The 15,123-nt window shown below is 35.1% G+C and overlaps 1 protein-coding gene across 7 annotated transcripts in view; it reads left to right on the forward strand.

The window, feature by feature from the left end:
* Nucleotides 1-15,123, forward strand: part of AKT3 (AKT serine/threonine kinase 3) — a 362,856-nt gene that overhangs the window by 211,766 nt on the left and 135,967 nt on the right. For all 7 annotated transcript variants that reach the window (XM_005539655.5, XM_065531593.2, XM_065531583.2 and 4 more), the window contains one exon: nucleotides 8,146-8,277. In XM_005539655.5, coding sequence (XP_005539712.2) covers nucleotides 8,146-8,277 — 132 coding nt within the window. The remainder of the gene's footprint in view (nucleotides 1-8,145; nucleotides 8,278-15,123) is intronic.

The following is a 15,123-nucleotide window of genomic DNA, read 5'->3' on the forward strand; positions in this document are numbered from 1 at the left end:
TAGAAAATAATAACTTATTCCCAGCACAGCATTCATTTGTCTGGAAGAAACATACTAAAAACTACCATTTGCAGAAAGATGTCAGCCAATTTTCTTATGATACGTAAATGTATTGGTGGGTTTCATTCACACGAATCTGAAATACTTGTTGTTGTTTAAAACCAAGTAGGTGAACATCGTTTCAGGGAGAACATCGTTTCAGTGATTCAGCACTTTAGCGCTGAATGCTGATAGGGCACATGTGTGACTGATGTGCCATCATACTGCTTTATAATTTGCTTTGTTCCTTATTATTTTTAATACAGTTTTAGAAACTTTGTAATAAAATGTTTTCCCTGATGATTTGTTCCTTTCCACTTTGCATTTCATATTCGCCTGAAAAGCATGAGCAATAATGGCTCAGGTGTACTTCCTGATTGGTGCCCTCAGTCATAGTAAAGTCAGCAGGAAAGTGAACAGTCTTGGAAATAATAACTCTTATTTAATGGCTGCTTCTGAGCCAGTAGGGAAATAGACTTTTCCTTCTCTCAGTGCTCCAGCATAATAAGTACCAATTTATATTTTTATGAGAAATATAAATTTTGTTTTTCATTGCTATAGAAAATTGAAAAGCAATTTCCTTATTATAAAAATGATATTTTCATGATTAATCTAAAGATAGAGGTGTTGAGATAAGCTTGCCGTTTATAACTTTAGAATATATTTGGTTTAATAGATTGTTAATTAATCTTCAGGTAAGAAAATACAAATTTTCAAGGTATTATCCATGAAATTTGGTATTAGCACAGTGATTAAGAACCCTTTGGAGATAGACTGCCTGAGTTCATATCCTCCCTTTTCCACGTTAAACTTGTGGACTTGGTGAAGTTATACAGTCACAACATAAAGTTAATTATCCTTTCCTTATGTGAATAAGAATAACATTCTATACTTCATCTGGGCCAAATGTCTGAGATCCCTTTCTGTCTTCATTGCAGATTTCTTCTCTATTTGTTTGTTGAACTGAATTTTCACTCTTTTCTTTTATGTCAGTTTAACCTGCCTTGTTCCTCTGTCATTGCAAAAAGAAAAACAAAGTCTAGCTACACTCACCTACCTACTCAGAGTTAAGAAAGCTTCTTTTGTACATATGTAAATTATTTCATTTAAAATGAAATGAAATCAAGAATAGTATAAATCAGATATGGTTAAGTAATTGAACCTCAAATTCAAAATACTTCTACGAGTTTTTATTTTTGGAGACTCAGTTGGAGTAAAAAATTCTAAGAGAATCTGTTTTAGAGTGATTTTTATGGTTAATCTTTATGTGGACAAGGAATAGTAGCTAACTTTAATAGCTAATATTTATTGAGCACATATTACATAAATACTTTAAACATTTTTTTTTTCATTTTGAACTTCAACTATAAGTTGAGTACCATTATGATTCTTCCCATTTTATAGTTAAGGGAAATAAAGGATGGAAGGATTAGGAAATTTTCCCCATAATTACACACAGGGTGGGAACCAGTACTTAAACCCAGGCAGTAAGATCTAAAGTCCTCAGTTTCTAGCACTATGTTGTAATACTAAAGTTCTACTGATTTTTCCAAGAGTTTACAAGCTTTATTATAAATTGAAATTAACTAATATCCAAATGTCATATAAGGACAGTTTTTCATAATATTTTGAGAAACAGTATAATCATAAGAGAATATCTGCATAATTTTGTTTCTAATATAACTTCATTATAAGCATAACAATTATAGAGATTAGAGAGGCTCAAGATACATGAACCAAGAAAAAGAAAGAAGCTGTATGTTGACGTGTTACAGTATACAATTAAAAGATCTTAAATGTTTGAAGTTCTGTTATCTTTTTTGAAATAATTTAAAATAGTTCTAAATTACTGCAGAAGTTAGTGCAGAAATAGAACATTTGTACCACTACTAACTCCATAATGGTCCTAATGACTTAGCCTCAAGTGGTAAAATATTACTGTCATTTTCATAACATAAATGATTCTAGAACTATACCCTTATGTATATCAATCATCATGCAAAGAATTGCAGAAGTTTGGATTATTTTTAATACTTTAACCACACATTCTGAAATAAGAATATTGTTCTAATAATTTATAGGATATATTTCCTTCTTTAATTTTTGTCAAATGGCATAGGATTTAAAAAATAGGTACTGATTATGGTAACTATGGTGAGAGTCGTCAGACTGCTATTTCTTGCATGAAATAGGGTTCATTACCTCCCTTAGTGGTAGTTTGTCGCCACAGTGTCTGCTCTGCCAGTTAAAAACTCACTTGGAAAGGAAGGATGTTGGGTAGTAGATAGAGAGGCAAGGGCCTCACAGACAGATTTAAGTGCTCTTCTGTGTTTGAATTAAAAGAAAATGTGGTTCTATGTTTTAATTAAAAGATAGTGTTTCAAAGGAATTTGATTAGAGAACCCAGAAGTCTCCTAATCTTGGTCAGCCAAGCTACCATTCTCGTATGCCTTGTCAAGTACGTGAAGGGGCACAGCATCAAAGGATAAAAAGCCAAGTGAGAGTCAAAGTTCTGCTTAATTTTTAACTGACTAGCATAGGCCTCTCTGGGATCAACTGGCTGTAATCTCATGATTTACATTTAAAGTATAAGCAGTGCCTTCTGCTTTCCCATTAAGTTTGACTCCAGTTCTTGGGATTGTATCACCTAATTCCTGGCTGCAGTAACTCATACCAGTGGCTAGTATCCAGAGAAAAAGAGAAGGAAAAAAAGACAATGGCCAGACCTGCTGAAATCTCATGATTTCACACTGCATGAATCTGCTTATTTAAAAGGGAGAAGTGATATAACCAATGTAGAAGTTAACTAATAACATTAGCCCCACCTCTTCTCATGAGAAAGAGCACCAGAAGAAGTGGGCAGAGATGGAGGCAGAGGAGTGAACTTCATCAGAGCTGTTCTCTTTTTACCTACTTGGTTTTGCTGTTACTTTGTAAATGTATCTGGAATTTATCTTTTTTGACCAAATATGCTAATACTGTGGTATTCTTAAAAGTTCTTTATGTTCCTCATTGATTATATGTTTATTTTTAATCTAATCTGTGGTCTAGACAATGTCTTATATTCTGGCGTGCCTGATTTGAACACATTTATTAAGCACTTGTTATGTATACCCCTATATCTCTTTTTTTTTTTTTTTTTTTTTTGAGACGGAGTCTCGCGCTGTCACCCAGGCTGGAGTGCAGTGGCCGGATCTCAGCTCACTGCAAGCTCCGCCTCCCGGGTTCACGCCATTCTCCTGCCTCAGCCTCCCGAGTAGCTGGGACTACAGGCGCCCGCCACCTCGCCCGGCTAGTTTTTTGTATTTTTTAGTAGAGACGGGGTTTCACCGTGTTAACCAGGATGGTCTCGATCTCCCGACCTCGTGATCCGCCCGTCTCGGCCTCCCAAAGTGCTGGGATTACAGGCTTGAGCCACCGCGCCCGGCCACCCCTATATCTCTTAACCTAAAACAGCCATGTAAACATGTAAAGGGAAGAGTATAACTGTAAAATATTTCCCCAATAAATTCTTAAGATCAGGCTTTGGAGGAGGATTTTTTTTTTTCTGGAGAGTATTCATACTCCTGTTTTTTTCATTAAAGACTTACTGTATCTTTTTCCATAACATTCAGAAGAACAAAACATTTTGTAATAGCTTACGTTTCATTTGTAAAGACTACACAATTATTGTGTGTACCATTCTGAACATGAGCATTTGATAGCAAAGATACCTTACCTTTTTAATTTCCTCAAGTTTTCTCAAAATAGATGTGAAATCTGTTTCTGATTTTATCACATACAGTGCTTTTTAACTAATCATAATTTCTATGTAAGTTCCCTTAATTCCCTTTTTCTAAAAAAAGATTGAGAGTCAAACTGACAAGCTGTGAAGTTCAAAGTGAAGGCTGTCATACTTTTTTCTTTTTTAACCTCATTGCCCTAAGAATTGCAATTTTACTACTATTTATTTATTTTTATTTGAGACAAGGTCTCACTCCTATCACGTAGGCTAGAGTGCAGAGGCACAGTCATGACTTACTGCAGCCTTGACCTCACAGGCTCAGGTGATCCTCCCAACTCAGCCTCCCAAGTAGCTGGAACTACAGGCACCTGACACCGCACTTGGCTAATTTTTGTATTTTTTTGTAGAGACAGGGTTTTGCCATGTTGCCCAGCCTGGTCTCAAACTCATGCCCTCAAGTGATTCCCCTGCCGTGGCCTTTCAAATTGAGCCACCACACCCAGTCAAGAATTGCAGTTCTTACAAAATATAGTAAAATTTTATAATTAAATATTGCCTTTCATCTGAAAATGTCATAAAGGATTTTACAAATTGTTTTCTAATTTTTACCTCCCCAATAATTCAGTTTCATTTTCTATGCTCTTTAGTAATAGGGCACAGCAAGTATTATTTTCTAGTGCTTTTAAATAAAAAATGAGGAACATACTGTCCAAGTGAAACTTTGAGCAATAAATTGACACTCTGGCCTGGTTATGAAGATAATGTTTCTGAGTTACTTGCCATATGTATTAGTCAGGGTTCTCTAGAGGGACAGAACTAATAGTGTATATATGTGTGTGTGTGTGTGTGTGTGTGTGTGTGTGTATGTGTGTGTGTGTGTGTGTATATATATATATATGGAGTTTATTAAGGAGTATTAAACTCACACAGTCACAAGGTCCCACAGTAGGCCATCTGCAAGCTGAGGAGCAAGGAAGCCAGTTTGAGTCCCAGTGCTGAAGAACTTGGAGTCGAGAGCAGGAAGCATCCAGCACGGCAGAAAGATGTAGGCTGGGAGGCTAAGCCAGTCTAGTGTTTTCACATTTTTATGCCTGTTTTATATTCTAGCCACACTGGCAGCTGATTAGATGGTGCCCACCCGGGTTAAGGTGGGTCTGCCTTTCCCAGCCCACTGACTGAAATGTTAATCTCCTTTGGCAGCACCCTCACAGATACACCCAGGATCACTATTTTGCATCTTTCAATACAATCAAATTGACACTCGGTATTAACCCTCACACTGTGGAACAAACTACCTCAAAATTTAATGTCTTAAAACAATAGCCATGTAAATATCTCATGATTTTGTAGTTTGGGCCATTCTGTTGTTCTTGCATGCATGGCTCTCAGGCAGCTGCCTACAGCTGATACATGGGTGGGCTGGAAAATCCAACAATCCTTACGTGTCTGGGGCCTTGGTGCTGACTGTTGGTTGTGGTGTGTTGGTTCTCCTCCACTTGGCCTCTCTCTTGGAGTGGTAATTTTTCTTCCAAGGTCTCTCCATATGGCCTCTCTCTCCAGGATAACGTGGACTAACTAACAGCATTAGAGCTGACTTCCTAGAGCTTTCCGAGAGAGAACGCATAAACTGCCAGGCTTAACGGCTTTGTCTGTTACTGGCATAGTATCAGTTTGATCATATTATGTGTTCAAAGCAAGATACAGAGATAGCCCAGGGAGAGAGAAAGTTGACTCCACCCCTTTATGGAAGAATAGAATGTGCATACAGGGAGAAATTGGAATTTGTGGCAGCCATCTTTGCAGACTACCTAGCATAAATAGCTTGTTATGTAGTATTCCTTGATTTTTTCCATTCTATTAATGCAATTAAATCTATCTAATATTACCTATTATTTGTTCAAATGACACTAGCTGATTTACTATATTTGATATTTAGAGCTACATGTTTGATTTTTAGTTGAATTAATATATCTTGTTATTTTCCCTGCTGTCTCTTTGCTACTTTATGTTTTCCTTTGAACTAGAGATATTATTGAATGTAAGACACTGTAATTTGACATTTGGGGAAAATTATCAAAATTATGAACAGCAAAAAATGTTGAAAGTAAATGTAGGCATTAATTTCTAAAATTTTAAGAATTTGTATATATGATACATGAGAGATACTGGGATGTGGTTTTCTTGCATTATTTTCCTCTAATTTTGGTATTGTTAAAAAATTGGCTTTCAGCCTGGGAGACCACATGGGTTCTTGGCTTCACACAAGAAGGAATTCAAGAGCAAGCAACAGAATAAAGTGAAAGCAAGTTTATTAAGAAAGTAAAAGAATAAAAGGTGACTACTCCATAGGCAGAGCAGCCCTGAAGGCTACTGGTTGACTGGTTGGCTATTTTTGTGGTTATTTTTTAATTATGTGCTAAACAAGGGGTAGATTTTCTGGTGAAGGGGCAGGGAATTCCCAGAACTGACAGTTTCCCCCCTTTTCAGACCGTACAGGGTAACTTCCCGAGATGCCATGGCATTTGTAAACTGTCATGGCACTGATGGGAGGTTCCTTTGGCAAGATAATATATTATAATTAATGTATAATGAGCACTGGGGACAACCAGAAGGCACTTTCATAGCCATCTTGGTTTTGGTGGGTTTCGACTGGCTTCTTTACCATATCCTGTTTTTCCAGCAGGGTCTTTGTGTCCTGCATCTTACGAAACCAGACCTGCCACGCTCCTATCTCAGTATCAGGATGATGCTTGTCTCAGAATGAATGAGAAATATTCCTCATTTTAATTTTCAGGAAGAGTTTGTATAAAATTGGTGTTATTTATTCTTTAAATGTCTGTAGAATTCACCAGTGAAACCATCTGGGCCTGGAGTTTTCTTTGATGAAAGGTGTTTAACCACAAACGCAGTTTTTCTTAATAAATATGGGGTTATCAAATTATCTGTTTCTTCTTAGGTGAGCTTTCATAGCTTGAGACTTTCTAGCAATTTGTTCATTTCATCAAAGGTGTCAATTTTATTGTCAAAATGCCATTTATATTCTCTTAGTTTCTTTTAATATCTGTAAAATCTGTAGTGATGCTACCTCTGTCATTCCTGATATTGGTAATTTGTGTCTTCTCTCTTTATTTTTCTGACCAACGTGGCCAGAGGCCTATCAATTCTTACTGATGTTTTAGAACTAGCTTTTGGTTTCACTGATTTTTTTCTCTACTGTTTTTCTTTTAAAAATTTAATGGATTTCTGCTCTGATTTTTATCATTTTCTTCTAATTCTTTTGGGTTAACTTGCTTTTTTTTAAGTTAAGGTAGAAGCTGAAGCCATTAATTTGGAACATTTCTCACGTTTACTTTAGATAAATGATAAACAGAAAAAAAAAGTTATAAAAGGCACTAAAATTTTCAATGACTTGTAATTTCAAGATAAAACCCAAATACTTGTTTTTATATTTATAAACCTCTAAACTGAGTTTAAATTTAAGTAAACTGATCATGTACAATCACCTTTTCTTCTGTTCAAAAACCTATTAATATGAAAGTAAAAGAATTTCAAAAGGAGGCAAGTCCACAAAAATGAAAAGCTGGGTTGGGGAGGGGCTTTAGGGCACCAGTGCTTTCAAAAGTTTGTAAGTTTCTGGAAGAATGTTGATAGAGCAGAGCGGGAAAAGAGTACACAGAGGAGACTGTAGAGAACAAGTGCACATGTGATTGGCAAAATCCTCAGAATTACCTGACTTAAGAAGGAGAAGTGAAACTGAAAACAGGCAGATTAATTAAAGATATTCTTCTTAGAGCTCCCTGCCTTGCTGTTCTGAATTGCATCAAGTACTCTCTCAGGAATAACAACTGCTTTCTTTGATTTATTTTAACTGAAGTATACGAAGTTCTCCACATTTCTTATAAATATATCCTATATTTCTCTCTGTCTTGGATTTTATCTTTATTTTGCTAGAGTAAACTCTCAGATAGCTCCTTCCAAAGCATTGCTTTTTTAGGCATATTTGGAAATGTTTGTGTGGAACATTTTTGATTATCACATTTTCTGGGGGTAGCAGCACTACTAAATCCTTGAAAACTTGAGTCCTTAAAAATGAGTGAAAATAATTTTTTTCCTCCTTTGCCCTTTTACATAACTGATAATTTGGCTGAGGAATTCTAGTTTCAAAATCATTTTCTCCAACATCTGAGAACTGCTTAAATTATTTTCAGCATCCATGGTTGCTAATGAGACAGCCAATGCCAGTCTGATTCTTTTTCATTTAAATGTACTTATAAATTGGTAAAATTTGTTTTTGAGTGGATATTGCAAACACATACTTATATGCTAACAAATAAATTGCATCAAATACTTCATATTATATTTTTTTAATTTGTATTTTTCAGACAATGAATGATTTTGACTATTTGAAACTACTAGGTAAAGGCACTTTTGGGAAAGTTATTTTGGTTCGAGAGAAGGCAAGTGGAAAATATTATGCTATGAAGATTCTGAAGAAAGAAGTCATTATTGCAAAGGTAACTGATTATTAAAGTTGATCACTAAATTTTTGTTTGCAGTGTACATGTGTTTGTGGGCTCATGAATTTACATGCTAATGTATGCAAGTTCCATTAAACAACCAAAATATGGTTGTAGACTACTGCTACAGTAATTTTTGTGTATTCATATTTGTAATTTTACAAGTTTTCAGACATTTATAGTATCTGTGTATTACATACTAAAGCTGTTCTCTTAAGGAAATAGAAATGTTTATGTTTGCGTGTTTGGGAGAATGTTTTGTGGTCTATATCATAATTATACTAGGGTTGCTTTTTAATGTTTTCCCCTATTGTCCTGAATTTCTTATTAAGATTGACTAGAGTAGTGTAGATGATTTTTACTAATAAATTCTAAAGCTTATATAACACCGAATGGAAAAACATACTAAATAGATTTGAAAATACTAGAATGGTGAAATTAAATTATTTTAGGAAGACTTACTTCCCACCCCCATACCTTTATTCAGCTTAGACGTTTTTAAATAAATAGCATGTTAATGATGTCAGTTCTCACTCAGAGTTCTGAACAAAATCCCAATTCCCTCAGGAGATATACTTTACAAATTGCTTTATGTCTTACTTAATTCAACAAATGACATAAATTACTGTTATACTTTATGGACTATTTTAACTTCCAGTTATTTGCAACTATAGCTTCCTCATCTGGAGTGTATTGCCCCATACACTTTGTGAAACTTTGTTTCCCCATCTTTGTACATTTGTTTTGACATCAACTCCTTTACAAGTCAGTAGCCCTATTGGAAAGAACATTGACTTTGGAGTCATACACACCTAGGTTCACATCTCACCTAATAGTCTTTAACAACCAGTACTTTTTAAAGCAGTACTTTGGGGAAGTACTGCTGTCTTAGGGGCATTTGGAAATGTTCACGGGGGGCACGTATTCACTTATCACAGTAACTGAGGAGGAGGGATACTTCTGACAGTTACCAGGTAGAAGCCAAATGTGCTAAATACCTTGCAGTGTGTTGGGCAGCCAATCAGAGCCTTAGTTTTTTTTCATTTAAATTGATATAATAAAACCTCTGGACAGGAATATTTTGAGGATTAGGATATGTAAGGTATTTAACATCCTAGCTGGCACTTATTATTAATTAAGTGATATTTTCTGGGAGGTAGTATAATGTCGGGTAGGTTTTGCCGCTTAGTAAGTGATCCAACTTTTCATGCCTTTATTTTCTTATCTATAGAGTGGGGCTAATAGTAGTACCTGCCTCATATGGTTATTTTCAGGGTTAAATGAATAGATAAATGTAATAGTACATGCCATCACTATTAAATAAACTTAACAAATTAAATTACAAATCAAATGAAATTAAAATATGGTATTGTTATAAATTTTTGCTATAATTATTTAATATCTACTGTGTATTATTACTACCTACTGTGTATCAAGCATCAGTAAATATCTGTTCCATTCTGTTTTTTTCTTTTATATACTAGCCACACTTGTATCCCACTATTTAATTTCTATTCATCAGACTGGGGAATATCCTATTAGACACTGTCTTATCTCACTACTTAACTTTTCTGAGTAACCCTACAGAATTGGGTATATTTCACAAATGATAGACTATTCTGATTGATGTAGTACCCTGCTGCTTTCTCCCAACAAATCTGTTTATCATTTCTTGAAAGAAAATATGCTCATTTATAGCAAAATGATTAACACTATGAAGATGTGGGGTGTGACAAGACCTGGGATTTGGTTCCTGGTGTGCCTGCCCTTCTCAGAGCAACATATCAGGGAAGAAATGATGTTGATACCTTTTTACTGGTGATGTTAACTTTGATTGCTTGACTACAGTGGTGTCTACTGTGTTTCTTCACTTTAAAGTTGCTATTTTTCCATTCAAAACTAAGTAGTATCTTAGAGGAAATACTCTGAGACTATATAAATAACGTATTTTTTCTTAAACTTTTATGTACTAATTTTAACATCCATATCAGTGGATTTTGCCCATAATAATTTATTACTGTTGTGTTCTAATGGTGATTTTCTATTTTCCTCATTCCTTATACATTCTTAGTCAATTAAGCTAAAGGTTTATCAGTTTTGTTAATCTTTTCAAAGAACCAACTTTTGACTTTGTTGATTTTTCTCTATTTTATCTGTCTTTGCTTTAATCTTTATTTATTTATTTTTTCCTTCTGCTTGCTTTGGGTTTAGTTTATTTTTTTCCTAGTTCCTTAAGTTATAAAGTTAGATTGTTGATTTGTGATCTCTCTTATTTAGTTTAAGCATTTATGGCTTTAAATTTCTCACTTAGCACTGCTTTTGCGGCATCCTATAAATTTTAGTCTGTCATGTTTGTGTTTCATTCGTCTCAAAGTATTTCTAATTTCCTTTGTCATTGATTGTGTCTGTTGTTTAATTTCTACAAATTTGGGAATTTTCTTGTTTTCTTTATATTATTCTAACTTCATGTTGTAGTTGGAGAAGATACTTTGTATTTGTCTTTTAAAGTTTGTTGAGACTTAATTTGTAATCCAACATATGGTCTATCCTGGAGAATGTCCCCTGTGCACTTGAAAATACTGTAGAGTCTGTTGTTAGGTAGAGGATTTTGTGTGTCTTTAATAGAGCATTTTGTGTATATCTCTTAGATTTAATTGCTTCATTGAGTTGTTGAAGTCTTCTGTTGCTTTACTTATTTCTGTCTGGTTGTTGTATTCATTATTGAGAGTGTAGGGTGTTGAAATCTCCAACTATTAATGTAAAATGGTCATTGCTTTCTACAGTTCTTTCAGTTTTTGCCTCATATATTTTGATGGTCTTGTTTTTAGGTATGTAAGTGTTTATAATTGTTATATCTTGCTCTATTAACTCTTTTATTAATAATATTTTTTGGTCTTTTCTGGCCTTTTCATTTAAAGTCTGTTTTGTCTGATATTAATATAGCTACCCGTTTTCTCTTTTGATTACTATGGTATAACCCCCTTTAGCTGCAGTTTTGCTTTTCATAGTTTAAGTTATCCTGAATCAACCACAGCCTAAATATAGATGAGTATAGTAAAATAAGATATTTTGAGAGAGGGACCACATACATCACAATAACTTTTATCACAATATATTGTTATAATTTTTCTGTTTTATTTTGTTGTTAATTTACTTTTAATAGTAGCTGTTAATCTACTTTAATATCCATTTATAAAGGATGTGCCTAATTTACAAATTAAACTTTATCATACGTAGTATGTATAGGAAAAAAACATGGTATATGCAGTTGGCGCTCCGTATTCTACATCCATGGATTCAACCAATGTGGATTTAAAATGCTCAAAAATAATATGGGAAGATGTGCATAGATTATATGCAAATACTATGCTATTTGATATTAGGGACTTGAGCTTCTGTGGATTTTATTATCTGCAGGGGGATTTTGAAACCAATCTCCCATGGATATCAAGGAATGACTTTATAGAATTTGGTACTATCCATGGTTTTAGGCATCTACTGGGATCTTGAAACATATCCTCCACTGATAAGGGGAACTGCTATATTTTCATGGAAAATTTGTTGTTTTCTCTTTCACTTTTACCCTGTTTGTGGCTTTTGGAGACAGCATGGAGTTGGATCATGCTTTTTGTTTGTTTGTTTAATCGACTTTCCCAGTCTCTTTCTTTTGATTGGAGAGTTTAATCCATTTACATTTAAAGTGAGTCCTGATAAGGACTTACTTCTGTCTTTTTGCTATTTATTTTCTATATGCCTCATTGCTTTTTGTCCTTTTGTGTTTAATTGATTCTACATAAATGCCTTCTTTTGTGTTTAATTGATTTTTGAGTGAAACATTTTAATTCTCTTCTCATTTCCTGTTGTGTATATTCTGTAGCTATTTTCTTTGTATAGATTATATTTAATATCCTGAAGTTACAGTACTCTAGTTTGTATTTATACCACCTGAACTTTACTAACCCTCAAAAACTCTACTTCTTTACAATTCTGTACTCACTCCTTTCAATTGGTGGAAGTTATAGTACTCTAATTTGAATTTATACCACCTGAACTTTACTAACCCTCAAAAACTCTACTTCTTTACAATTCTGTACTCACTCCTTTCAATTGGTGGTGTCTTTAAATTGCATCTTTATGCATTGTGTGTCCAAAAACGAGACAACTAATTTTTTAATGCGTGAGTCTCTTTAATCATGTAGAACTCAAAAAGTGGTATTACAACACAAACTTACAGTAATACTAGCTTTTATAATTTTTATGTATTTAGCTTTACCAGATCTTTAATTCTTCATCTGGCTTTAAGTGACTGTCTAAAGTCACAGGTTTATATTTAAACCTGAAGGGACTCACTATAGCTTTTCTTGTATGACAGGTCCAGTGCTAATGAACTCCCTCAGTTTCTGTTTACCTAGGACTGTCTTAATACCTCCCTCATTTTTGAAAGATAGTTTTGCTGGATTCTTGCTTTACTTTTTTTCCTTCAGCACTTTGAATGTATCAACCAGTCGCCTTCTGGCCTTCAGTGTTTCTGATGAGAAGTCTTCGATAATCTTATTAGGGATCCCTTGTATTTGATGATAAACAAGCAAAACAGACTCTTTACTGATATGGAAAAAGTTCGAGTGGTCTTGATAGGAGATCAAACCAGCTGCAACATTCCCTTAAGCCAAAGCCTAATCCAGAGCAAGGCCTTAATTCTCCCAATTCTGTGAAGGGTGAGAGAGGTGAGGAAGCTGCAGAAGAACAGTTGGAAGCTAGGAAAGGTTGGTGTGTGAGGTTTAAGGAAAGACACCATCTCTATAGCATAAAAGTGCAATGTGAAACCACGAGTGCTGACACAGAAGCTGCAGCAAGTTATCCAGAGATCTAGCTAAATAATTGGTAAAGATGACTACACAAAACCACAGATTTTCCTCGTAGATGAACCTAGGACTTCCTTAGAAAGGAGAAGTTAGTGCCTGGCTTTAAAGCTTCCAAGGGCAGATTGACTCTCTCAGTAGTGGCTATGCAGTTGGTGACTTTAAGTTGAAGCCATTGCTCCTTTACCATTTCAAAAATCCTAGGGCCCTTAAGAATTATGGTAACTCTGCACTGCCTGTTCTCTATCAGTAAAGCAACAAAGCTTGGATGACAAACACATCTGCTTACAGTATGTTTTACTGAATATTTTAGGCCCACTGTGGAGACTTTCTCAGAAAAAAAGATTCCTTTTTAAATATTACTGCTCATTGACAATGCACCAGTTATGCAAAAGCTCTGATGGAGATATACAAGGAGATGAATGTTGTTTTTATGCCTGCTGACCCAGTGTCAGTTCTGCAGCTCATTATCAATGTCCATTCTGCAACCCATTATTTCAACTTTCAAGTCTTATTATTTAAGAAATACATTTTGTAATAGATAGTAATTACTGCCATAGATAGTAATTCCTCTGCTGATAGATCTGGGGAAAGTTAATTGAAATCCTTCTGGGAAAGATTCACCATTCTAGATGTCTTGAAAAACATTCAGGCTTCATGGAAGGAGGTCAGAATATCAACATTAATAGGAGTTTGTAAGAAGTTGATTCCAATCTTCGTGGATGAGTTTGAGGAGTTCAAGACTCCAGTGGAGGAAGTAACTGCCGATGTGGTAGAAATAGCAAGAGAACTAGAATTAGCAGTGGGGCCTGAAGATAGGACTGAATTTTATCAGGTCCATGATAAAACATGAACAAATGAGGATTTGCTTCTTATGGTTGAGCAAATAAACTGGTTTCTTGAGATAGAATCTACTCTTTGAGAAGATGCCACGGGCATTGCTGAAATAACAGCAAAGGATTTAGAATCTTACATAAAGTTAGTTGATAAAGCAGTGGCAGGTTGTGAAAGGATTGACTCCAATTGTGAAGAAAGTTTTGTTGTGGGTAAGCAGCATGGCATGAGAAAGAGAAACTTTTCTTGGAAGAAAAAGCCAATATGGTAAACTTCATTGTTTTCTCATTTTAAGAAATTGCCACACCGGGCATGGTGGCTCATGCCTGTAATCCCAACACTTTGGGAGGCCAAGGTAGGCAGATAACTTGAGGTCAGGAGTTCAAGACTAGCCTGGCCAACATGGTGAAACCCTGTCTCTACTAAAAATACAAAAATTAGCTGGGTGTGATTTCGGGTGCCTGTAATCCCAGCTACTTGGGAGACTGAGGCTTGAGAATTGCTTGAATGCCAAGATCGTGCCACTGGGTGACAGAGCAAGACTTCGTCTCAAAAAAAAAAAAAAAAAAAAGAAAAAAAAGAAATTGCCACAGTCACTCTCACCTTTGGCAACTGCCACCCTGATCACTCAGCAGCCATCAGCATCAAGACAAGACCTTCTGCCAGCAAAAAGATAACGACTTGCTGAGGGCTCAGATGACCCTTCGCCTTTTTTGGCAATCAAGTATTTTTAAATTAAGGTATGTACATTTCTTTAGACATAGTGCTGTTACACACTTAATAGACTACAGTATAGTGTAGTGTAAACATAACTTTTATATGCACTGGGACACCACAAAGTTAGTGTGACTTGTTTTATTGCAATACTCTTATTGTGGTGGTCTGGAACGAAACCTGAAGTATGCCTGTATGGGGGAGAAAAAAAAGGCTATTTGGTTGAGACATGAAACATTGTTTCTTGAGAAGCCCAGGTCTATTGATGCAGTGTAACCTTTCCTTCATTACAGGTCTGACCATGCTATTTGGTTGTCCCATGAATAATATTCATTTACTTATACCATTGCAAACACCAAATTAGTGTTCAGTTTTTAGAATTTATCAAAAGACAAAGCACCGAAGACTCAAGTATGGTTACAGAACAGACGGAAAA

The sequence above is a fragment of the Macaca fascicularis genome, chromosome 1 (genome assembly GCF_037993035.2).
Source record: "Macaca fascicularis isolate 582-1 chromosome 1, T2T-MFA8v1.1".
Lineage (NCBI taxonomy): Eukaryota > Metazoa > Chordata > Mammalia > Primates > Cercopithecidae > Macaca > Macaca fascicularis.